At 42.0% G+C, this 25,120-nt stretch overlaps 1 protein-coding gene across 1 annotated transcript in view; it reads left to right on the top strand.

Moving 5' to 3' along the window:
• LOC149181039 (ARM repeat superfamily protein) overlaps positions 1 to 25,120 on the top strand; it is a 403,985-nt gene that overhangs the window by 36,977 nt on the left and 341,888 nt on the right. Inside the window, exon 3 of the mRNA XM_089416422.1 lies at positions 4,698 to 4,806. Within this exon, the coding sequence (XP_089272548.1) occupies positions 4,698 to 4,806 (109 nt within the window). The remainder of the gene's footprint in view (positions 1 to 4,697; positions 4,807 to 25,120) is intronic.

The following is a 25,120-nucleotide window of genomic DNA, read 5'->3' as shown; positions in this document are numbered from 1 at the left end:
GTTATATGGTAGTGATGTCGGACCAGATTTGGGAAATGCCTCTGAGTTTCAAAAACTCATTCGCGTTGATGTTCTTGGTGAACCTCCGTCCGAACATATGTTTTGCAGTTAGCATTGTGAGCTCATATTTGGTTGAGCCTCACTAGATTGGTGCCAAGAATCTTCTGAGATGTCTTCAGGACACAATCTCTCATGGATTGAGATACACTACCGGAAATATGAAACTGCATGATTATTCGAATGTTGATTAGGCAGGTAGTGTGAAGGATCACTGGAGCACTTTTTAGTGCTATTTCTCTTTGGATTCTGCTTCGATATAATGGATGAGCAGGAAGCAAAAGTCGGTTGCCATAAGCACCACCGAGACCGGATACATATCTACGAGCATGATCTCGTATGAAGCTGCTTGGTTGGGGAAGCTCTTCAGTGAGCTGTTTGAACACATACCACTGTGATTCTCTGTAACAACCAGAGGTGGGATTCGATTATTGAGGAATCTCGTATTCATCGATTGCTCCAGCAGATAGACATCATCTGGGATATGGTAAGTCTATGAGCAAGGAGGCTCCATCGCATTAAGATGATGTACAGGTCGATACACCTTGTCAAAGTCCCGAGGAAAGATCTAATCTATGATTTTCCCAAACGTCTTGGAGTCATCAAGAAACCCTTGTACAAGGGTCTTGCATGCTGCATACATTGAGCTCTGGGAGCTCTGAGGGCTTGCGGTTGCGGTTCTTACTAGAGCAATATACGACCACAGGGTGACTCACCCTCCCTTAGTGGTGCACACTAGAACAAGATGATTCGCTCTCTTGTGGGACAAGATGATTCGCTCTCTTGTGGAACAGGATGATTCGCTCTCCTGTGTAGCAGGATGATTAGTTCTCCTGTGAGGCTTGGATTGATGTGTTCTCCTGTGAGGCCTAGATTGATGTGTTCTCCATGGCGGCCTGGATTGATGTGTTCTCCATGGCGATTGTAGCAGGATTGATTAGTTCTCCTGTGAGGACAGGATTGATTAGTTCACCTGTCGAGGCATCCTACCCATGCAGTCTGGGACTCATGGGAAGTACCTCTCATCTGATCAATGAGCAGGGAAATGAAGTTAGGGACCATAGTAGTACCGATGGACGCATCGTTGTATCTACTGTACTCCCTACGCTAGGATGACCTCCATTGATCTGGGATCAATGATACTGGTCTGGGACCAATGGTAGGAGTTGTACCATACGATGACGCTGACTTCGGGTCGGTTGAGACTGGTCTGGGACCAGTGAGAGTGGTACATACTATGACGCTGACTTCGGGTCGGTTGAGACTGGTCTGGGACCAGTGGTACACTCTCTGAGACTGCGACACTGGTCTGGGACTAGTGGTACACTCTCTGAGACTGCGATACTGGTCTAGGACCAGTGGTAGGAGTGGTACTTACTATGAAGCCGACTTCGGGTCGGTTGAGACTGGTCTGGGACCAGTGGTACGCATTCTGAGACTGACTTTGAGTCAGTGGAGGATGATACTGGTCTGGGACTAGTGGAGTTTTACTCACTATGACGTTGACTTTGGGTTGGTTGAGACTAGTCTTGGACCAGTGGTACATACTCTGAGACTGACTTTGAGTCAGTATGATACATCCTCGATCATTTTTTCTTCTTCATAATTCGGACAAAAGCAGAGCAAAACAGAGTAGTGCATAACAGAGCAGAGCCGTACAGATCAGTACAGGGCTGAACAAGACAAAGCAGAACAGGCAGAATAGAGCAGAGCAGGGCAAGGGTCAGGCTGTATAGGGCAGTGCATTTGATGGATGAATAGTAACGACCGATAGACAGATTGCAGATGAAGTTCTCCCTAGTTGAGAGGGAGTGTTAAAATTGGCAACTAGGGCAAAACTTCATGTGGGTCATCTTATTCATCGCTGATAATATTTTTATTAGATTCCTTTCGACGAGAGGTGTAGGATTGATATAAAGATCATCCGATTCCAATAAGTATTCATGGAGATATGAATTTATTTTGATTATGGAATTATTATCAAGCCAACCTACAACTCATGTAGGCTCAGAAGCCCAACAGTCGCATCTATTCAAACACCAACATTGTGTATAAATACAGGAGGACTTTTCCTCATTTGGACTCACTCATCTCATCACATCTCTCTCTCTACTGCGCAGAAAAGAGTCTCTTCTCTACTGCGCAGAAAAGGGTCTCTCCCTCACACATTTGAAGCCGAAAGCTGCTGAAACTGAAGCTGCAACTGCAGAAGTAAAGATTGACCTGCGTGGACTAGAAGATCTCCTCATTTGAACTGCGCTGTAGGTTCATTTGAACCTCCTCTGAAAGCCGCAACTTTTGGTGGTGGAATCAAGTCAATCTGACAGACGGTTTGCAAGATATCGACTGCCCTAGTTTGAAGCGGAAGCTGCTAAAAATGAAGCTGCAACTGCAGAAGTAAAGATTGACCTGCGTGGATTAGAAGATCTCCTCATCTGAACTGCGCTGTAGGTTCATCTGAACCTCCTCTGAAAGCCGCAACTTTTGGTGGTGGAATCAAGTCAATCCGACGGACGGTTTGCAAGATATCGACTGCCCTAGTTTGAAGCCGGAAGCTGCCGAAACTGAAGCTGCAACTGCAGAAGTAAAGTTTGACCTGCGTGGACTAGAAGATCTCCTCATCTGAACTGCGTTGTAGGTTCATCTGAACCTCCTCTGGAAGCCGCAACTTTTGGTGGTGGAATCAAGCCGATCCGACGGTTGGTTTGTGAGATATCGTCTGCCCTAGTTTGATGATGAAGCCGCTAATGCTGATGCTGCTGATCTAGGGTTTTCTACTGCTGATATGAATCAAATTTATTGTACTATTTCTCTCTGTTGAATTATTGAAGATAAAAGAAGATTTGATCAAAGGGTTTCCCCACACATTGTGGGGTTTGTCCCTGGCTAGCTGCCACATCTTGTGTCTCTTGTCTTGGCTTGTGTTCTGTCGATCGTTTAATGTTCTATCTGCACTTTACTTTATGTACACGTGATTGCTAATAAGTGGAATATAATAAGGAAAAGAAGTAAACTGTTATAAGCATAGAACATACCATAACTTAACATGCATTGTGGCATTGCAATAATTGCACTTGACATGGTGGTCATTATCGAGAGTGAGTTGTTGACCATGTGCCCATGCCGGATCACGAGACTTCTACTACCCTTCAGTGGCATGGTGATGGAATCTAGAAGAAAAAAAATAATTTTTTTAAATTTAATTGAGATTCGATAATTTAAATGTAATTTTTTTTTTGTTTCAATTTTTTTTAGGCCCTGTGGCCGAGTTTCTCAGCGACACACAGGGCCTGTGCAGGCCCAATTTTTTTTTACATGATTTTTTTTTTTTCAAACAAGCAATCAAGTTTCATGAAGCCTACTTGGTTGTGATGAAGCTGGGTTTGATGAAGCCTCCTTTAGCCTCTTGCAAGAGCTCCTTCACTATGCAATGGAGTCACCCACCTCCTACAATCAAGACTCAACACTCATAGAAATTAGTCAAATAGTCAAATGACAAGTGAATGAGAAAAGGGAGGGAGGGAGGTGCTTATAAAGCATTTTCATCCCTCCATTTTCCCTTTCCCTCCACATGATCTTCAAAAAAAAAGAAAAAAAATTCAAATTTTGAGGGTCTTCACGAGTCTTATGCGGGTAGATGGGTTCAATGTGGGTCTTGATGGGTTCAATGCGGATCTTCATGGGTACAGGTAGAAACCACGGGGTTCTATGCGAGTGACCCGTCTCGTTGTAAGACCTGTCAAGACCCGTGGGTACTTGCGAGCCTTATAAGGGTCGTGCTTCATATATATATATATATATATATATATATATATATAATGCTATGCAAATATATATGTAAGTATATGTGTTATAAAGATTTTAATAGAATTAAAATAAGAATATTTCTATATATAGAAATGTGAAATTTATATGTAATATAAATAGTATTATAAGGAACCATCATAGATCCATCTTAACTCTGAATCTATCAACGATCGAGAGTGATCAAATCTCTGAAGGTGCAAACCTTTTGTCAGGTTTCGCACTCAAAAAGAGGTTTGCCTCTTGAGAGATTGAATCCCTCTCGACACTCGGTAGATCCAGAGTTACAATGGATCTATGCTGGTTATTATCATTAAAGAGTACACTTACATTCATAATAAGCAAGATACATACATTCATAATAAGCAAGATAGTGGAGAGGAGACAAAATTAAAGTTACTTTAATGCTGCAACACATATACATAGCAGGGCTAGTCCAAGCTAGTGTACAAACTTATTTAATACTCTCCCAAATACTTCGGCACATTACATCTTTTTTAGTGTTGTTATAGTGGTTTAAACACTTAGCTAATCTTGACATTAAATGTTACATATAGATCACGTGGCATGTCACTAACACTAATATGTGATGATCACTAATATAATGTGGTCACACAATACAAACGTTCACTTGTTGGCTTTAAATGTAGTAGGTAGTTTGCTCCTCCAACATGCAAGCTGTGTAACATTTTCAAAATTGATTTAAGGAATGTATCGTATCCTTGTTTTTCTTAACTAATTTCTAGCGTGATTTTTTTTTTGCATATATATAAGATAATATTTTTCATATGCAGATTGGCTTACATGTTTGTATTTCTCATCATATTAATTTGCAGTGCACTAAAAGATGGGTTCAATGTTCCTGGGCTTGAGGGTTCCTTGGTGTCTTGCTTAGAAAGGATTTTGAAAACATCATATGGAGTCTCTCTTCTTCCTCAGTGTGTGGTATGTTTAAATGTCCATGTTTTTATAAATCCTATTTAATGTTTGTAACATCCTTTGTAGTTCTTAGGTGTTTATTCTTACTTAGAAAGGATTTTAAAACCATCATATGGAGTCTCTATTCTTCCCCAGTGTGTGGTATGTTTAAATGTCCATGTTTTTACCATCCAATTCAATGTTTGTAACATCTTTTGTAGTTCTTTAGGTGTTTATATAGAGCAACATTACTACTATCAATTCTGGTTACTAAATTTTAAATATATTGTTGAGGTACTACGAGAAATTGGCAAGATGCTACCTCCTAACTTAAGTGTCAAGTACCCACCATCTATCAAAATCTGGGATGATGTGTCACATAGCAATATTGTTAGTTCATGTGAGGAGTTTAACAATTGATGTGGAATCTGGACAGGCACATGGCATTGTTGTGAGTGACTTTAATTGACCTGGGCATAATGTATGGATGGTTATTACATTGGTTGCTAGCATATTGTAATGTGGGCAGCATGTGGATAGGTTGCTGGGTTTGAAATCAACAGTCTACACATTCATTGACATGAAATATATGATGTGTGTGGCATGATAAGGAGTTGTCAAACCTGTTGGAGCATGAGCAAGCATTGGGAGATACAACTGGAGGCATGAGTATGCTGCAACGTGTATGTTGGAAGCTGTCTAAATGTGATAAGACACTAAAAATCAAGCTCTTATTGTGTTAAACATGATTATGAACCATGAGAGGTAGATGTAAGAAGCACAGATTTGTATTTGGTGTTAGCTATTAAGCTAGTTGAAAAGTTAATTTGGAGGAGAAGAGAGGAAGGAAATGAGGAAAGTACAACAAAATAATAATTTGTTGTTGCTAGGAATTTTATTGTGAAGGAGACATCGCTTGGTCAGCCATAGAGTTGGGATTTTTTTTTTTTTTAGTTAGTTGTAGGGAGACATTGCTTGGTAATAGAATTCATTGTTGGAGGTGAGGGTACACTCCAAGTGTAATATTCCTAATAGGAAAATACAACAAATAACAGAGGCAATGAACTAACTATAAATTGCAATCTCAAAAACATTCAAGCACATGAATTAAACACCAGAAATATGAACCAAGCTCTGAGCCATTTTATTAATATGAGCTGAATGGGTACTGTAGATGGTAATAGTAGACCCTGGGCTTACTACAAGTAAGCAAGGCAAAACTCAGGTGATAATAATGAGGCCCAAGTGTTGTAGAAGCTCCTCCCCAATTTCTGCGCTGACCTAATTTCTCAGAAAATTCTGAGAAATTAGTTGGTCCACTTTCTCAACAAGGCCAACAAAACCCAAAAAGGGATTGGCCCCAAACCAATTGTCTAAGAAATCCACAAAGTGGTGCAAATTGCCAATTTGACTAGTAAAACGCACTGCTGAAAGAAAGTGGATTTTTGCCCTGAATATTTCCCAGATCACGCTGAAAAAGAAGCTACAAACTCCTCTCCAAATACCCACAAAAACCCAGAAAAGGTTTTGGCTGATTTCGAGTGACAAGAGAGCCCACCAAATAGTGCAAGTGGTTCTCTGACTGACTACATGCATTGCTGAGAAATAATGCTCCAGAAACTCCCAAATCCTCCGCTGTAATGCCACTAAAATTCCACACAAAAACCCCTCCGGAATCTACCTTCTCCTCCAGCCAATCTCCTTTGGAAATTAGTTTCTCTCTTCCCTTGTGCAAGCTTTCTCTAGTGAGCTCTATGCACTGCGAGAATGGAGAAATTCGGCCCACCAAATGGCCAAGACTTCTGCCCTGCAAAACACTACCAAAATTTTGGTCTCAAGGTAGGAAATCTCTCTGCAAATCACCGGATCCCCAAACTCACTCTAGCTAAAGAAATTTGTGCTCCACAAACTGATTCTGTGCCCAGGAAGTGCGCAGAATTGGGTGAGCACCTGCAAAAGGCCCTGTGGAAATCCTGAATTGGACTCCCCAAATTTCCTTACTAGGGAGACACTCGAAGTTCTCCGAAATGAGGGTTGAATTACACTTGGAACTCTTGTGCTAAACAACACTTCTCTTCTTGTGATTACCAACCCCAGGAGAAGATGTAATGTGAAGTGTAATAGTCAAAAGATAATTCACAAAATGAGTCCATCCTCTTTTTATAATTTCTCTTCATGCCTCTAGATTCCTTTTTTTTAATATTATTTTATTGGTGGGGGCCATTTTCCACTAAGTTACTTTTGCCACCATATAATAATTTGCCACTATTCTCCAATAAAACAATACTAGCCCCCTTTCTCCCATAATATTTTCCCCTTTTTAATTAATATTACTAAAATTGGGCAAACTTCCTAAGTGACTCCCATGCTTACTGTCAATGCTCAATCTAGTAGGGGACCTAAGGGGAATCCCTAAAGGGCAAATGCTAGGCAAAGGGCAACAAATGGACTCTTAGCCCACTATCACCTCAGCTAAGGCTCCCTTTTATTTACAACCTTTCATTGATGAGAGGAGACCCGATATGTTAGTTTTTGGTAGCATCGAAAGTGCTCTAGCCTTGAAAATTGGTGGAGAGGCTAAGGCACATAAGTTCTAAATAACCCAGAAATTGTGTGGTGAAATTCCACCTGGATTATATTTTATTAAAATAATTAAATTTTTAATGGGATTCCTAAGTCTAAACTTAGGGAAATTAAAATATTAATGGGTATTAATCAAAATATGGGTGAGAATGATGTAAAAGGCGGATCAAGTCATGTTTTAATCATAGCCGTTGATTAGAGACTTAATCTCGGCCGTTGAAGACTCAACAAGAAAAGTATAAATGGAGGCTTGGGGTTCATTTGGAAACATACAGAAAGGGAGAGAATTGATCTAGAGTTCGATTTCTGGGGCTAGGAAGCTGAGAAATTCTAACTAAGTGATCATTCTGCAGCAGAGGGGCAGTGAGAATCCGGGAGGACTTTCCGGAGAATATTGACAGAGAGGCGGAGAGAGATTGTAGAGAGGCAGCGCAGTAGCCGGGAAAGACGCTGGACCAGTCTGGGCCCACACAGTCCTGACGCAAAGCCAGAAGGGCCTGCGTAGAGCAGAAAAGCTATGTGTCATGCAGAATCCAGAATTGCCGGAACAGCCGGAATTGCCGGGATCTGTCGGAACTGCGAGGAATTACCAGAACTGCCGGGAGAGCTGACGCAGAGGGCAGAGAGGGCGACGCAGGGCTGACACAGAGCCTGAAAGGCCTGACGTAGGGCCTACTCAGGGCCAACGTAGAAATAGCTGGAGTTAGCCATTCTTGTGCCAGATCAGCCGGAATTCTGCCGGGTGAAGTGAGGTAAAACTCACTCAGATTTTCTGCCAGTATTTTCTTTGTAAATGATTGCTAGATGAGCATCCTAGATTTGTATTCAGATATTTCTCTTGCATAATAATAAACCCTCAGAGCTGCTGCATCGGTTTTTCCCGCATTGGGTTTTTCCGGGGACTATTGTGTCCAAAAGTAAGTGTGTCCTATGTATCTTGTTCTTTGCTCTGTTTTCTGTTTCATGAGATCAAATATTTAATTAGTGTAGGTTGCAGAGGTAATTTGCTTCAGTATTCAGAAGAATAACTTGATGAATGTAATTTAAAAAATCAAGTAGGTGAATTAGATTCAGATTTGTTGCAGCAGGGGTTCCTTCAGAGTGTAGGAATTTTCATACAATATATATGGAGTCACTAATGAATGATAAGTCAATGGATATGAATGACCCAAACCCTTTCTGAGAAGGTTTTGAAGGATGAAGCTTGCTTGCTTTCTAAGCAAGGTACTATGTGCTTCTAGGGAAAGGAAGAGGATTTTGGGGGTTAGGTGTATGAGAATAGGCTTTGAAAGGAGTTCCCCACACCCTAAATCCTTGTTAAAGTTGGTATCCTGGATGGTTCTTGAAGAATGGTCCTTTGAAGGAGCGGGACCACACAGGGTCAAGTGGACCTAGTCTAAGGTAGGAGGAAAGTATGAAATAATCAATGAGTTTCTTACCCTAAACAAGGTGGGAAGGATCAAAGTAAGTATTTGACTCAATGATGTTGTTTGACCCTGGGAAGTGCTAGACTTGGGGATGGCAAGGCAAGTTTTGGTCCCGAAGCTAGGGCTTGGCTTTTCTCCCAACTCCACCATCATAATGTCTTCAAATCTGGAGGAGGGCTGGAAGAGAGGCCAATGCAGAAGATCCTAGGAGTTCAAACTTTTTTTAGTGGCTAACTTGTCAAGAAATTGATGCCCTAGGCACCCCAATGTGCCTAGACTTGGGAGAAGGTGAAAGAATAGGAGTTTTGGTGACCACCCTTGGTAGATCAGTGCCTTAATACTTGGGAGAATGGGGTCTATGTTGATTATGTGCAAGATTTCTTGGTTTTTAGTCAAGGAGGACTCAACATTACTTCACAAACCCTCTAGGTCAAGTGAAAGCAATCTTGCAACTTTATACTTCAAATGTACAAGAAGAATGGCTTGTCAAGGTCAAATTTACCTCTAGGAGATTTTGCTCATATTACAAGTGCCAATGCATGGAGAGAACGTTCTAATAGAGACAATCCTACAATATTAAGAAATAATTTGCATGCAATAATTAACCTTAAAACAATGAAAATCCCATCCAACATATATGAAAAAAGTAACAACGAATAACATCAATTTCGTAGTTATATGTAGTAGAGTATATCCACCCATTCACAAATGACAATAAAGAAGCTTCAAGAGAAGATAAACCAATAACCATACATCAAAATTCATCCATAAATGCTCCAATTCATCCTCCAACAAAAAGTGCGAAATTCTCTAAAGAAGAGAGAGATCCAATCCAAAGTGATAATGAAAAATGATCTCACCTCACTTGTATTTATACACATCTAAGGAGTTCGAATTAGCCTCCTTGGCCTACGTGAGCCCCAAAAATAAAATAATGTGCTAATAATACAACCTTTTGGTGATGAGCTCACCAAACTAGCTCACAAATGAAAAAGTAAGCCTCTCAAGAGGTCAAGCAATAATCTATGTATGTCGTAGGGCCCTCTAAGAGGCCTAATGAGGTCCATGGTTGCCACAATGAAGAATAAGACTCTTAAAAGCAGTGGACCTCACTTGTATTTATACACATCTAAGGAGTTCGAATTAGCCTCCTTGGCCTACATGAGCCCCAAAAATAAAATAATGTGCTAATAACACAACCTTTTGGTGATGAGCTCACCAAACTAGCTCACAAATGAAAAAGTAAGCCTCTCAAGAGGTCAAGCAATAATCTATGTATGTCGTAGGGCCCTCTAAGAGGCCTAATGAGGTCCATGGTTGCCACAATGAAGAATAAGACTCTTAAAAGTAGTGGACAAAGGGTTGGCCCCTTGTGATAACCTGTGGTGCTCCAAATGACTGTGGGGGCACACAAGTGTCCTCATGGGTCTCCAAAAAATCGAAGATGTCTAAAGGTTTCCCTCAAGGGCTAGGATAATAATGTAGGAAATGCCACATCATCATAGAAGTCCTGGATCATCTGCCAAGTGTATGGTCTAGATCTGGGGCCAGCTGGGCATGATGGATCAGATGTATCCTCCTCGTCCAATAAGTGAACCATGAGCAATCTCTGGATGGCTGTGGGGATCCATGAAGTACAATCTGCTGCTGTGGAGGTCCATGGTTCTCAACGCTCACCTTATATGCGCCAATGTAGTCCTCTGGAGGATTAGGACCTCGTATAGGGAGACCAAACCCCAAATGGAAACCATCTGCAATCCTACATAAGATCCAATGCATCCCCTAGGTTTCCAGTACAACAAATCATTAGAAAAATCGAGCAAATGAGCTGACCTAGTCATGGACCATAAATGGGGACTTCATAATGGCTTGCCCTTACATAATGGGCTTTGAGATGTACCAATGTCTCCTAAACTCCCAATGGGGTTAACCAAGTACCCTAATAGGTGGTTTCTGTTTCTAAAGGGGATAATATAGTCAAGGTACATCTGTCAAAAGGTGGTGGCATGTGGCAGATAGGTGAATGAGGTAGGGAATGAGAAGGGGCAGCCCTGGGTCACATGCTGGGGCACAAGGGTAGCTAATAAGAGGGAAGCCCACACTTGGGTTTATAAGGTGTAGGAGGGAGAAATCGTGGTACATGAGGTGCCTTGACCTTGATTTTTCCACCCTTCTTTATATGCCTTTTGCCTTTTTATGATTTTATTTGATTAACTGCTCGGGGCTCAAGGGGTTAGAGCATGATGTATAAGATATAGCAGTGAATTCCCCCCTTTAAGGTGGGGTGGTTCATCGCCCACCAGGGGTTGGGACAATCATGGGTTCCTATATGATGAAGAAGGCTCATAGAACCTTGCTAGAACCAGGGTGATGGCCATGATGATGGGGTAGAGCTCATGTATTGGCTTTTGCCCACGTGCTAAATGTTTTTGTCCCAACCATCTTTTGCATTTTGTGGTAATTTTCCCGTTGAATGTGGCAATATATGCTTTTAACTTTCTTTTTAGCTGAATCAACCTCCGGGTTTCATTCCAGGCCATGACCTAAGGTGTGGGCAAGGGGAAGGGGTATGCTAACCCTATGTGGACTCGATGGAGGAATGTGGACCCAAGTGGGAGAAATGATGGATCGGGTAATGATGATTGGAAAGAGGGTAATGTGAGCGGAGAAGGGAGCGAGACCATGCTACCAAAATCAGGGTTTCCCGTGAAATACTATCCTTGGAACCAAATGGTCAATAAAAGAGATCCATCGGGACTAGAATCCAATGTTAATGCATAAAAGGGGTCTAGGGGATATAAGCACAGACCTAGCCCATTCTTTTCGCCAAATCCCCCCATTAATCCATACCCAAAAGTGTCCATGATAAACAAACTACAATACTCAATTTCAAAATGACAAGGCATACCTTTAGATTCGGGAGACCCACCTTCAAATATACAATCATGGCAGATGGGTGAGGGACCACATGGCTGGCTCAGGTGGCGGAGAAAATGGCACAATGAGCTAGGTGATGGCTACAAGGTGCTGCTGGCTGATGACCATTTTGGAGAAATTTTTTCTCCTAGGGATATTACCCATAAAATGGTGGGTAACATCTGGCTCCAACTGGGACGTGATCTCCCTCGAAGTGGGCGAAGCTACTCAAACAGGAGGTCACGAGAACTCCAAGAATCTCTTGGCTATCGTAGACTTGCCACCTACACAAATAATATATAGAAAAACATAGGGCAACATGCTTTCACGGCGTCTCATGATTGCACATGCTAATATGTTAGGCCATAAAATCAACATAAAAATAAAGATATGCAAATTTTAATCTAAATGCAACTAATCTACCATGAGAAGTATCATATGACGTTATTTCTAATGCAAACATCAACATGCAATGCATCCTATGTTGATTTCTGGTAGCATCGGATGTGCTCTAAGTCTCAAATTTTGCAGGGAGGCTTGGGCACATGTATTCCAAAGAACCCAGAAAGCGTTTTGGGAAATTCCACCTGGAGACGGTTTTATTAAAATAATTGATTATTTTTAAGGGGACCCTAAGTCTAAACTTAGGAAATTAAAATAATTAATGGGTATTAATCTAACTGTGGGTGTAACTTCTAGAAGAAGATGAGGATCAAACAGAAATGATCTTAGCCATTGATTAGCTTCTAATTTGGGCCGTTGAACGAGAAGATTATTTAAGGAGGCTTGAGGGTCATTTGGAAAACACACAGAGAGTTGATCAGTTAGATTGAATTGCTGAGCTAGAGAGCAATGCAGTGATTTCGTGGTGATCACGCAGAGAGGGGCAATTTTGGTTGGAGAATCTTCTCTGGAGCTAAGAATGCACGACAGAGAGGTAGAGAAAGATGCAAAAGAGGCAACGTAGTGCCTAATGAGGGTGACGCAGAGCCAAAAAGGGCTCACGCAGAGCAGTGCAGTGCCTTTCAAGCAAAAGTCCAAGATTTTGCTGGGGGTTTGACGTTCTGAGTTGGGAGGGTTGGAGTCAAAGCTCTTGAGAGAAAATTAATCCAGCAGGGAGGTGACGCAGTGCCTCAAAGGCAGTGATGCAAGCCCATGCAGTGACTGTGTAGGGGCAGTGCAGAGGTAGCCGGGGACTCGTTGGTTCAGCTGCCGGATCAGCCGAGACTTGCAGTGTAGAGCAGTGTTGTTAAAATCGCGATAAAAAAATCGCGATTTTATCACTATCCCGCTTAAATCGCGATTTTTATCCCAAAAAATCGCGGGCTTTTTTTTATAACAATTTTTTCGAAAAAATCGCGATTTTTATTGAAAAAAGCGCCGAGGCGCGGGGCAGCGGGCTTTAAGTTATGCAAATCGATTTTTTATTAGTCATTTCTGACTTTCGCCGCGCGGAGGAGGAGGAGACGCCTTGTGGAGGAGAGCTGAAGGGTTTGGGAGCGAATCCAAGTGGTTTTAGGAGAAATCCAAGACAAGATCACCAATTTGTCCATAAAAACGGTATGTAGATTAAATTTTTTTTGTTTTCCTTGTTATAAACTTTGTTTTTCATTGTTTTTGGTTGAGAAATTTCATATGGGCACCATTTGTTTTCAATGTTCATTGTTTTTAAAGATTTTTTTGTAATTTTTCATTGATTTGGGATGGGTAACTTGGTATGACTATGGGAACCAATTTTTTATTTTTTTTTTCATTTTTTTTAAACATTGTTTATGTTTTTTTATTTTCATTGTTTTTTGGCATTTGCCATTTGGTTGGGTAACTTGGGATTTTGTAAATTTGTAACTTGTAATTTTGTAAATGCTAAATTGTAATTTGTAATCCTAAATTCCTATTTCCTAATCCTTATTTTTCCATAGGTTTGCAAATTCAAAATTCAAAAACAAACATGCCAAGGAAATTGGATCCTTTCTGGGAATATGGTGAACCTAAAGCTCCGAATGATAGACAAAACTTGAATTGCAAGTTGTGTGGAAAGGAGATATTCGGGGGGGTGTACAGGTTGAAGTTCCACCTTGCACAAATCCCTGGACGTGATGTGGGGCCCTGTATAAATACAAATCCTGAAATTATCCAAAGAGCCATGAGAGCATTGGGAGAATTAGAGCACACTAGAGAGGCCAAAGAAGAACTCAAAAGGCAACTAAAAAGGTCAGCTGAAGGAAGTGGGCCAAGTGGCACTGGTTCTACTGCAGCGTCAGTCAATCCGGTAGCTGCATCATCATTTTTTGTTCCTCGAACCACACCTGGTTCACAACCAACTATCGGTTCAATGCTAAAAAGAACTGAAAAAGAACAAGCTGATAGGTTGATGGCAAAATTTCTCCTCTGGAGTGATATTCCTTTCAGCATTGTAAGGAATAATCCATTTTTCCAACCTACTGTTGATGCTATTGCCAGTGTTGGCCCGGGGTACAAAATCCTTTCTCTTCATGATTTCAGAGGCCGGATTCTTCAAGAGGAAAAGCGTGATTGCACCCAAAGATTGGAGGATTTTAGGGCATCATGGGCACAAACAGGATGCACTGTTATGTCAGATGGTTGGACTGACCAAAAGGAGAGAACCCTTATAAACTTCTTGGTTAGTTGTCCCAAGGGGACTATGTTTATCAAATCTATTGATGCAACTCATCAAATCAAAGATGCAAGAACTTTATGTGATTTGCTGGATGTGTTTATTTTGGAGGTGGGTGCAGAAAATGTTGTCCAAGTCATAACGGACAATGTTGCAAATTATGTTGCTGCTGGTAGAATGCTTATGGACAGGCATCCTACTTTATTTTGGACACCTTGTGCTGCCCATTGTATTGATTTGATGTTAGAGGACATAGGGAAAATTCCCTTTGTCAAAGATATTGTTGACTCATCAAAAAGCATCACAAAATTTATTTACAATCACACATCTGTGCTTAGCTTGATGAGAAAATGCACCAACAACAAAGAGTTGGTGCGCCCCGCCATTACACGGTTTGCGACGAGTTTCATATCTCTTCAATCCCTCTTGAATTCTATGTGGGATTTGAAGAGAATGTTTCTTTCAGAGGAGTGGCGTGCTTCGTCAATGAGCCGCAAACCAGAAGGAGAAGCCGTGTGCAGACTAGTTTCATACCAGGAAGACTTCTGGGCGGGAGTGCAGGAGGTGTGCGCTGTTACTGAACCTTTGGTAAAGGTTCTTCGGTTGGTTGATGGTGAGAAGCCCGCAATGGGCTATTTGTATGAAGCCATGGACAGGGCCAAAGAAGCCATTCGGTCCTACTATGATGATAAGGGAGATGATGGGTTTCAGAGACAACTCCTTCTATGGGAAGTGATTGATGAGCGATGGAACAACACACTCCATCGTCCCATTCATGCTGCTGGGCTTTTCCTGAACCCTGCATTTTCTTATGCATGTGGGTTTGATTTTGATGCTGAGGTCGTGGAAGGATTATTAACCTGTGTCCAGAAGATGGTGAGATCTCCAGAACAACGTATAGAGATCTCTAGACAAATTGAGACATATAAGATGTCAGGTGGCACATTTGGCTTTGAGATGGCTGTCACTGATAGGACGATTAAAATGCCAGGTATTTTTTAGTTTGTACTTTGTAACTTTGTTTCAAATTTCATTGTCTCTTCAAATTCCATTTTTTTCTTATGTTTATTTAAAATTTTATTTGTAATTTTGTTGTAGACGCATGGTGGCAGAGTACCCCTTTTGCAAAAGCTTGCCGTACGCATCCTCAGCCAAACATGCAGCTCCTCAGGATGTGAGTGCAATTGGAGTGTATTTGAAAAAATACACAACAAGAAGCGCAATAGGTTAACACTTAAACATTTAAAATATTGCAAATTTCCAAATAAATTTTTGAATTCATTAAAGTTTTAAACAATATTTTTTTTATAATATTAATTATTAATTATTATTTCATGAACTTTGTACAGGTTGGAGTCCCATAGACTTAATGACATGGTCTATGTCTACTACAATCTTCGATTGTGGGTGAGACAACTAGAGAGGACACCTGATACGGAAGCCATCTCATTGGATGGGATTGACACCACTGCTGAATGGAGGGTTGAGACCGAGAGGCCTCTCATGGATCCCACTGATGATTGTTTAGTGCAGGATGAGGGGGAGGAGGAGGGGAGGAGGAGGAGCAGGAGGAGCAGGAGCAGGAGCAGGAGGAGGAGGAGGAGCAGGTGGAGGAGGAGGAGCAGGAGGAGGAGGTGACACCGCCTACCCGGGCTACCACTACCACCAGTAGAGGACGTGGTCTCCATCTACCTCAGCCTCCTGTAGCTGCTACTACTAGTTCTTCAGCTTCTAGAGCACGTCAGACTCCACTGCCATTTCCACCAGCACAGGCACCAGCTTCTACATCTAGAGGGAAAGAGAAAGTTGTGCCATTTTCTCGCAAGAGGGGCAGAGGAAATCAATAGGATTAGACTTTCATTTTATTGTATATGACATTATGACATGATGAGATACATTATCATATTTTTTGTTGATATTTTGAGGCTGAGTTGGGACTCAGGACTTACTATTCAGGACATGATTCAATGTTATGTGTGATTTTAGCGCTAGAAATGATATTAAACATCTTATATATTAGTTTTTTTATCATATTTATGTGTCAATGTATTTATTTTATGTTGTAGATGGTTTAGATATTAAAAAAATTGAAAAAAATGAAAAAAAAATGAATATTTTTGTGCCAAACGCTTTTTTCCCGCTTTTTTCCGCTTTTTTCCCGCTTTTGCCGATTTTTTCCGCTTTATTCCCGGCGCCGATTTAATCCCGATCGCGCTTTTAACAACATTGGTGTAGAGTGAGGTAATCTCACTAATTTCTCCTGCCGAGTGATATTCTTTGTACTGGATAGCCAGCAAGGCATCCAAAGGTTGTATTAAGAAATAACTTCTGTTTAATAATAAAAACCCTTCGGTTTGCTGCACCGATTTTCTCGCATGGGGTTTTTTCGAGGACGTTTGTCCAAAAAAACTGTGTCATTTGCGTTGTATCTCTCTATTGTTTAGTTTCTTGTTTCGGCATATTATTTTAAATGGTGTAGGCTACAATGTATGTATTTCAATGTTTGTCATAGAAAACTGCAAATAACTTGTTCATGTAAATCTAACAAGTAGGAGAAATATCATTAGTTGTTGCAGTACGGATTTCGGTTTAAGGAATTTTCACATGGTATTGGAGCAGTGTAGGTGAAATAAGAACAACAGTGCCAGAGAACCCAACGTTGAGCAGAGAAGGAGATCGAATAACTGCAAGAGGCAGCAGTTTGAATCCCCAGAGGGTTTGCGTAGTCCAAGCCAGGAGGGTTGAATTTTCGAGGAAAGTCTCTCTCTGAGTGAGTCGACAGAGAGGAAGGGCTTCCAGATCGAAATCTTGCCGTGGCAGAGGGAGCAACGCTGAGCCTCAGCGTGAGGAAGAGCTAGTGGGACGCAATTTTTCTGTAGGCAGTGTGCTGGGTAGAAAATCGTCAAAAGAGAGAGGAGAAGCACGGTTGAGGGAATTTCTTCCTCGAAGAATTCCTAGCCAAGGAATTCGAATTCTCACGAGTAGAATCTCTGTAGCATATCTTCCTTGCCCAAGGAAGATCTCCCCGTTCTTCTGCCAAACTTCCAACCATAAAAAATAATGCATTAACCCCATATTCTTCTTGTCGAATTCTGCTTCAAGATTCTTCTTGCTGTCCTTTATGAGCCTAGATGACCCTGTTAGAAATAAGTCATCCACATATAATACCAGAATAAGTGGCTCATCCTCCACCATTAGATAGGAGAGATTGGGATCGACATCACTCTTGACGAATCCCAATTGCTGCAAGTAACTATCAATCTGACCATACCATGCTCTAGGTGCCTGCTTGAGCCCATACAGGGCTTTCTTTAATTTGCATACGTGAGTTCTCTTTTCATGAGTTTTGAAGCCTTCGGGCTGTTCTATATACACCTTTTCTTCTATCACCCCGTTCAGGAATGTTGTCTTGACATCCATCTGGCGAATCTCCCATCCCATTTGAGCTGCTAGGGATATAACGGATCTGATAGAGGTATATCTCGCTAATGGGGCGAAGGTCTTCTTATAGTCTATTCCTTCCTTTTGTGCATACCCCTTTGCCACGAACCTAGCCTTGTACTTCTTTATGTGAAAATTTCTAAAATAAAAATCCTACTGCAATGATTAATATTATTTCTTCTACTTATAACCTTAGAGATAAGTTATCCATAGTATTCTTACGACAAATATCGAAATATATTCTACTACAACGTTCACAATTAAAACATTGTAGAAAGTAAATGTAAGAAAATATACTAGCACAAATATAACCACAATGACAGTTCATCGATGCAGCAGATGAGGGTTTTTATTTATTCTTCAGTAGATTCTCTTGTACAAATTACAACCAGCAAAATAGGAATGAGAAATTTTACAGACACTTCTTGACCAAGTTCTACCCCAGGTGAAGCACTTCTTCTGCCCCAGAATCCTTCTGATCCGCTTTACATCAAACTGCTTTCCCAGGGTCAGTGTCAAGTTGCCCATGCAGGCTTTGCGTCAAACTGCCTCTATGCTGCCTCTTTTTGCGTCATCCTTCCTGCTCTGTGTCTTGCTGCCTTGCACTCTCTGAATATGCTGATGCCCTCTCTCTCTTTCTCACCTGCAACTCTCCCTCTGATTCTATTTTCTCTAGCCGAACTTCAACCATTGAGAAAATCGATCTTACTCGGGTAACTGGGTATCTGCCTCAGGTGTGTTTTCCAAATGACCCTCAAGCCCCTTCTTATATCTTTCTGTTGGACAACGAATGACCTAGATTAAATCCTAATCAAAGGCTCATATTTGACTTGATCTCTGTCTTTTTCTAGAAGTTACACCCACAATTAGATTAATACCCATTAATATTATAATTTTCTTAAGTTTAGATTTAGGGTCCCATTAAAAATATTAATAATTATAATAAAATCATCTCTGGGTGGAATTTCCCAAAACCGTTTTTGGGTTCTTTGGAATGCATGTGCCCAAGCCCCCTTGCAAAATTTGAGGTCTAGAGCACATCCAATGCTACGCCAAATCAACACTCCCTCTTAGCGAGGAATGTGTTATAGCAATATACTGCTGCTGCATACTACTCTGACTCTGAAGCATCGTCCTCTGCATTGTTGATGTCTAACATGCTATCCATCAACTACTGTGTTGCTGCTGCAACTATACTGTTGCCTTTGACACTGCCACTACCACTGCCACTGCCACTGCCAATGCTACATCTGTACTACAACTCGATCTAAATGTCTGCATCTGTGCTGCTGCTGGCACTGCTATTGGCAACTGTCCCTGCACTATAAACTGCTGCTGCTACTGAAACAGATTTTCAACCATACCCGTCTGCTCTATGAACTGAGTGAACTTAGCTCTTCGGAGAGCCTTTGTGAGTATATTGGCCACTTGCTCTCCTGTGGGACATACTATAGCTGTACTGCCCCACGCTGAACATAGTCTCTGATAAAGTGACAACGAATATCTATATGTTTCGACCGATCATGAAACACTGGATTCTCATAGAGTTTGATACAACTTTGATTATCGCAATAAACCTTGGAGGCTTCCATCCTTTTTCTGAATAAGCTCACAATCAATTTTCTGAACCATATGGCTTCGAACGTAGCTGTGTTGGCTGCCATATATTCTGCTTTTGCAGAGCTCAGTGCTATCGACTTCTGCTTCTTGCTGCACCAAGATATCATCCCTGATCCAACACTGGAGCAGTGAGGTACTTTTTTGGTCTACTGAATTACCTGCTCAATCTGCATCAGTGAATCCATTTAAACTGACGTCCTCCCCTCGAGAGTAGTTCAACCCATATCTAACTATTCTGCGTACATACCTAAGGATGTGTCTTGCTGCTGCCCAATGAACCTTTTTTGGTTCCACCATGAACTGACTAGGAGTGTTGACAACAAAACAAATCACTGGCCTAGTGTTGATCAGATACATAAGCGACCCAATGAGTTGCCCGTACAAGGTGGGATCTACTTCCTTGTCTTCTGATGCATCTGTTTTCATTCAGTTGGTGAATATGGGAGTAGCCATGGGTTGGCAATCTTGCATTCTGAATCTCTTCAGAATTTCTGTAGCGTACCTTCCTTGTCCAAGGAAGATCTCCCCATTCTTCTGCCAAACTTCCAATCCCAGAAAATAATGCATTAATCCCAAGTCCTTCATGTCAAATTCAGCTTCTAGATTCTTCTTGCAATCTTGGATGAGCCTAGATGACCTAGTTAGGTTCAAGTCATCTACATGGAATACCAGAATAAGTGGCTCATTCTCCACCAACAAATAGTAGAGATTGAGATCAACATCACTGTTGACAAATCCCAATCGCTGCAAGTAACTATCAATCCGACCATAGCATGCTCTAAGTGCCTGCTTGAGCTTGTACAAGGCTTTCTTTAACCTGCAAACATGAGTTTTCCTCTCATGAGTTTCGAAGCCTTCAAACTTATCTATATACACCTCCTTTTCTATCACTCCGTTCAAGAATGTTGTCTTGACATCCATCTGGTGAATATCCCATCCCATTTGAGCTGCTAGGGATATAACAGATCTGATAGAGGTGTATCGAGCAACTAGGGTGAAGGTCTCTTCATAGTCTATTCCTTCTTTCTGAGCATACCCCTTTGCCATGAACCTTGCCTTGTACTTCTCTATATTGTCGTCTGCAACATACTTGATCTTGTAGATCCATCATGATCCTACAACTGATTTATCTTTTGGTCTAGGTACTACTTCCTAGACATCATTCGTCATGATGGAGTTGTATTCTTCCACCATGGCATCCACCCATACTTGGTGTTGAACAACTTCCTGAAAGCTAGAGGGTTCTTCAACCTGAGGGTTCTTCGGCTCTAGGATCTCCAACAAACTCCTCTGCGTTTCTCAGTGTCTGCCGTACTGGTTCTTCCACTGGTGGTGGGAGGGTCAACCAGATCTTCCTCCTGATCTTATCGTTCCATCTGTTGAGAATCATCTGCATTTCCTCCTTCTGAGGAGATACTGGTGCTGGTCACTGTACTTGATCCAAGTGTATGTCCTCCTGCCTGTCCTTCTTGTTGCCCCTGCTGCTCTTGGACTAACGGAACATCTCCTGACTGATCTTCTGCAGGCATCTCACGAGATTTCCTGAAAGCTTTGTCCTCCATGAACTTTGCATCCCGTCTTACTACAATCTTCCTGCTGCCAGGAATGTAGATTCTATATGCCCCACTCTCTTTTGATGCCCTCCTTTTGCGCAAAAATCTGTGAAGTCTTTGTTTGTATATTCTCCACCATTATCTGAACGCAATACCTTTATCTTTTTCCCTGTCATATTTTCAACAAGAGCTTTAAACTCTCAGAAATGATTAAAGACCTCATCCTTGTTCTTTAGGAAATAGATCCAGGCTTTCCTGGAGTGATCATCGATAAAGGTGACGAAGTATTCGCCACTACTAAGAGCCCTTGTGGACATACGACCACATATATCTGAGTGTATTAAACCTAATACACATTCAACTCTATTGTTACTTCTAGAAAACATTGCTTTAGCGTACTTTCCTAGCACACATCTTCTGCATAAGTCATCATGTTCACTACTAAGGACTGGTACCCCTGTAATAGTCTCTCTGAGCATCCTCAGTACTCCATGTGTGAAAATTTCTCAATAGGAATCCCTACTACAACAAACTGATGTTACTTCTCATACTTGTTAATCCATACAAGTTATTTACTGTATTTTATAGTAAACATTGAAGTAAATACTACTGCAACCTTCACTTAATTAAATTATAAGTGGAAACAAGATACTAAGCAAGAAAGAAAATACAACACAATGGACACCGTTATTTTTGGACAAATATCCCTGGAAAAACCGAATGCGGGAAAACTGGTGCAACAATTTTGAGGGTTTATTATTATTAAGTAGTAGTCCTGAATACAACTCTGGATGCCCTCCCGACAATCCAGTTATAGAGAAAAAGACGCTGGTAGAAAACTTAGTGAGATTACCTCACTTCACCCGACAAATCCGACAGCTGAATTGACTATCCCCGACTACAACTGCGCTGCCCCTTCAAAGTAACTGCGTGGGCCTACGTGGAGCTTTGTGAGGCTCCGCATGAGCTCTGCACTAGGTGTCCTTGCCTCCTGGAGCTTTGACGTCAACCTTCCCGACTGATCCGGCAGCTCCCCGACAAATTTCGGACTTCTGCTGGAAGATAGCTTTGCCTCTGCGCTGGCCCTTTTGGATCTGCGTCAAGCATTGCGTGGGCCCTCCTGGCCCACCGTCAGTCCTTTTTGGGTCTGCGCTCCCTCCTTTGGTGCTTCTCTACCTCTCTGCTGAGTATTCAGGGTCCTGAAGAAGATACTCCAACCCCAACTATCCGTACCCCTCAACTGCAAGAAATCTCCTCAATCGAATTTCCTCCTGAGAACTTCTCTCTTCAGAAATTTGATTTCTTGATCTCTCTCGGTGTGTTTTCCAAATGACCCTCAAGCCCCTTCTTATAGCTTTCTGTTGGACAACCAACAACCTAGATTAACTCCTAGTCAAAGGCTCAGATTGTTTTGACCCGATCTCCGTCTTTTTCTAGAAGTTTCACCTACAATTAGATTATACCCATTACTATTTTAATTTTCCTAAGTTTAGACTTAGGAACCCCATTAAAAATATTAATTATTTTAATATAATCGTCTCTGCGTGGAATTTCCCAAAACGATTTCTGGGTCCTTTGGAATACATGTGCCCAAGCCTCCTTGCAAAATTTGAGGTCTAGATCACATCTAATGCTACCCCAAATCAACACTCCCTCTTAGCGAGGAATATGCTCTAACAATATACTACGGCTGCATACTACTCTGATTCTGAAGCAGCATCCTCTGCGCTGTTGATGTCTAACATGCTGTCCACCAACTACTGTGCTGCTGCTACAACTGTACGGCTGCCTTTGACACCGCCACTGCCAATGCTACATCTGTACTACACTTCCCTCTGAAATGCTGCATCTGCTATGCTGCTAGCACTGCCACTGCTAACACTACATTGGTACTACAACTCAGTCGCTGAGAGAAGCAACTGAAAAACATCCAAAATTACTAAACTAACTGTGTTCAGTATGATACTACGTGAACGCTGGAACTGATTGCTGCTATGCTTGACGCTGACCCTCTGAATCTATTGCGTTGCTGCTGACGTTTGCTTTGTGCCATTTGCACTGTTGCCAACACTGCTCTCGTTGTTCAGTCTTTGGTGCTCCTAGCCATTGCAAATGTGTCCCCGACACTCCTCGACACCATCTGACACTAGTCCATCCTGCTACTGCAAAATTGGGCTCCCGTAGCAAGGTATTGATCCAAGAGGTGGACTCCTCAAGGATCCTGCCCATTTGTAGCTCTTTCAAACTACAACTCCAAATCAGCGCACCTCCCTCCTGGAGGTATCTCTACTGTCATGGCGAACTCCTCCTGTTCGATCTTCGCAGTTGCAACCTTAGGATCGTGCTTCTCATCCTTGCCCTTTTTCTTCGAAGGACACTGGGGTGCATAGTGGCCCATCTCGTCACATCTGAAACACTTCACCTTGGAGACTTCTTTCGTTCGTCTCTATTTCCCCTGCTGTCCCTTCGATGTAAGGGCTGTGTTATCCTCCTCCTCCTTGGGCTTCGACCCACTGTTGCTGCTGCTTCCGTCAAGTTTGATCTTGACCAAGTATCTCCTCAACTCCTCTTGTTTTAGAGCTGCCCACATCTCATCCCAATTAGGCAATGCTGCTCTGCCCAGGAAACTCTGGACAAAGACTTGCCTCTCATCCGAGACATAATTGAGGGCAGTCTAACTAACTGTGAATCCTGATGTGTATGCCCCGTAGCCGACAACTCATCACGGGTCTCCTTCAACTTTGTGAGGAATGGATCCACACGCTCTCCCTTCTGCATCTGAGAAGATCTCAGCTTCTATTCTAAGTACATCTTCTGCTACGCGGAAGATCCCTGGTACAACGTGGCCAAGGCATCCCACATCTCCTTAGTAGTTGCTCTACTAGCAACGTAGCACACCACGTGATCCTTGACTCCATCCTGACCATCCTCTTGCCCTTTGCCATCTCAACCTTGTACTTCTTTAGCGGATGTGCATCCGCAGGTTCAGCCACCACACTGTCGAAGTATGTCTCGAGGGCATGCTCATCTAGAAGGAAAGATATTCTAGCCTTCCAGATGACATAGTTGGATGCTTCGTCCAACCTGTCCTGATCCCTCAAGCCACTAGTTGCCATATCCTCCGAAAACTTTCGAACAACTCCTTTCTCCCTACTGCGTAGCTTCTAGGCTGGCTTACGTACTCCCTGATGGAGTTGGTAAGTCTGTTGCTCCTTTACTGCCCAGCAAATGAGAAATACTGATTTCCTTGGCAAGAAACCACTGAGGAAGTATTCCCTCACTATGCGATCTGCCTCCTTCTGTCGACGACTTTTCTGCACAACACTCAGCTTGCAGAAAATTGCGTCCCTCTAGCTCTATGTGGCTCCCTCTGCCTTAGCAATTTCTCAACCCGACAGTCTTACCTCGCTATCGATTCTCTCAGAGAGAGACAACCTCAAAAATATAGCCCTCTTGGCTAGAATTGTGCAATCCCTCAGGGGATTGGAACTACTGCTTGCTGCAGCAAGTTGGCCCTTGCTTCAGTGCTAGATCTGCTCGTCCTGTTTCACATCAAAACCTCTTATACCATGTGAAAATTCCTCAACAAGAATCCCTACTGCAACAAACTGATGTTACTTCTCCTACTTGTTAATCCATACAAGTTATTTTCCATGTTCTACGGTAAATATCGAAGTAAATACTACTACAACCTTCAAATTAAATTATAAGTGGAAACAATATACTGAGCAAGAAAGAAAATACAACACAATGGTCATCGTTATTTTTGGATAAATGTCCCCGGAAAAACCTAATGCAGGAAAACCGGTGCAATAGTTCTGAGGGTTTAATATTATTAAGTAGTAGTTCTGAATACAACTCTGGATGTGCTCATGACAATCCAGTTACAAATAAAAAGACCCTGGCATAATTTAGTGAGATTACCTCACTTCACCCGACAAATCCGGTTGATTTGACAGCTGAACTAACTATCCCTGGCTACAACTGCGTTGCCCCTTTGCAATAACTGCATGGGGCTGCGTGGAGCTCTCTGAGGCTTTGCGTCAACTCTGCGCTGGGTCTCCTTGTCTCCTGGAGCTCTGGCGTCAACCTTCCGAGCTGATCCGATAGCTCCCTGACAAATTTCAGACTTTTGTTGGAAGACAACTCTGCCTTTGTGCTGGCCC

The sequence above is a fragment of the Pinus tabuliformis genome, chromosome 3_2 (assembly GCF_031772625.1).
Source record: "Pinus tabuliformis cultivar Carrire ecotype Pingquan chromosome 3_2, CPIR1, whole genome shotgun sequence".
NCBI lineage: Eukaryota > Viridiplantae > Streptophyta > Pinopsida > Pinales > Pinaceae > Pinus > Pinus tabuliformis.
This window is presented reverse-complemented; position numbering and strand designations above follow the sequence as displayed.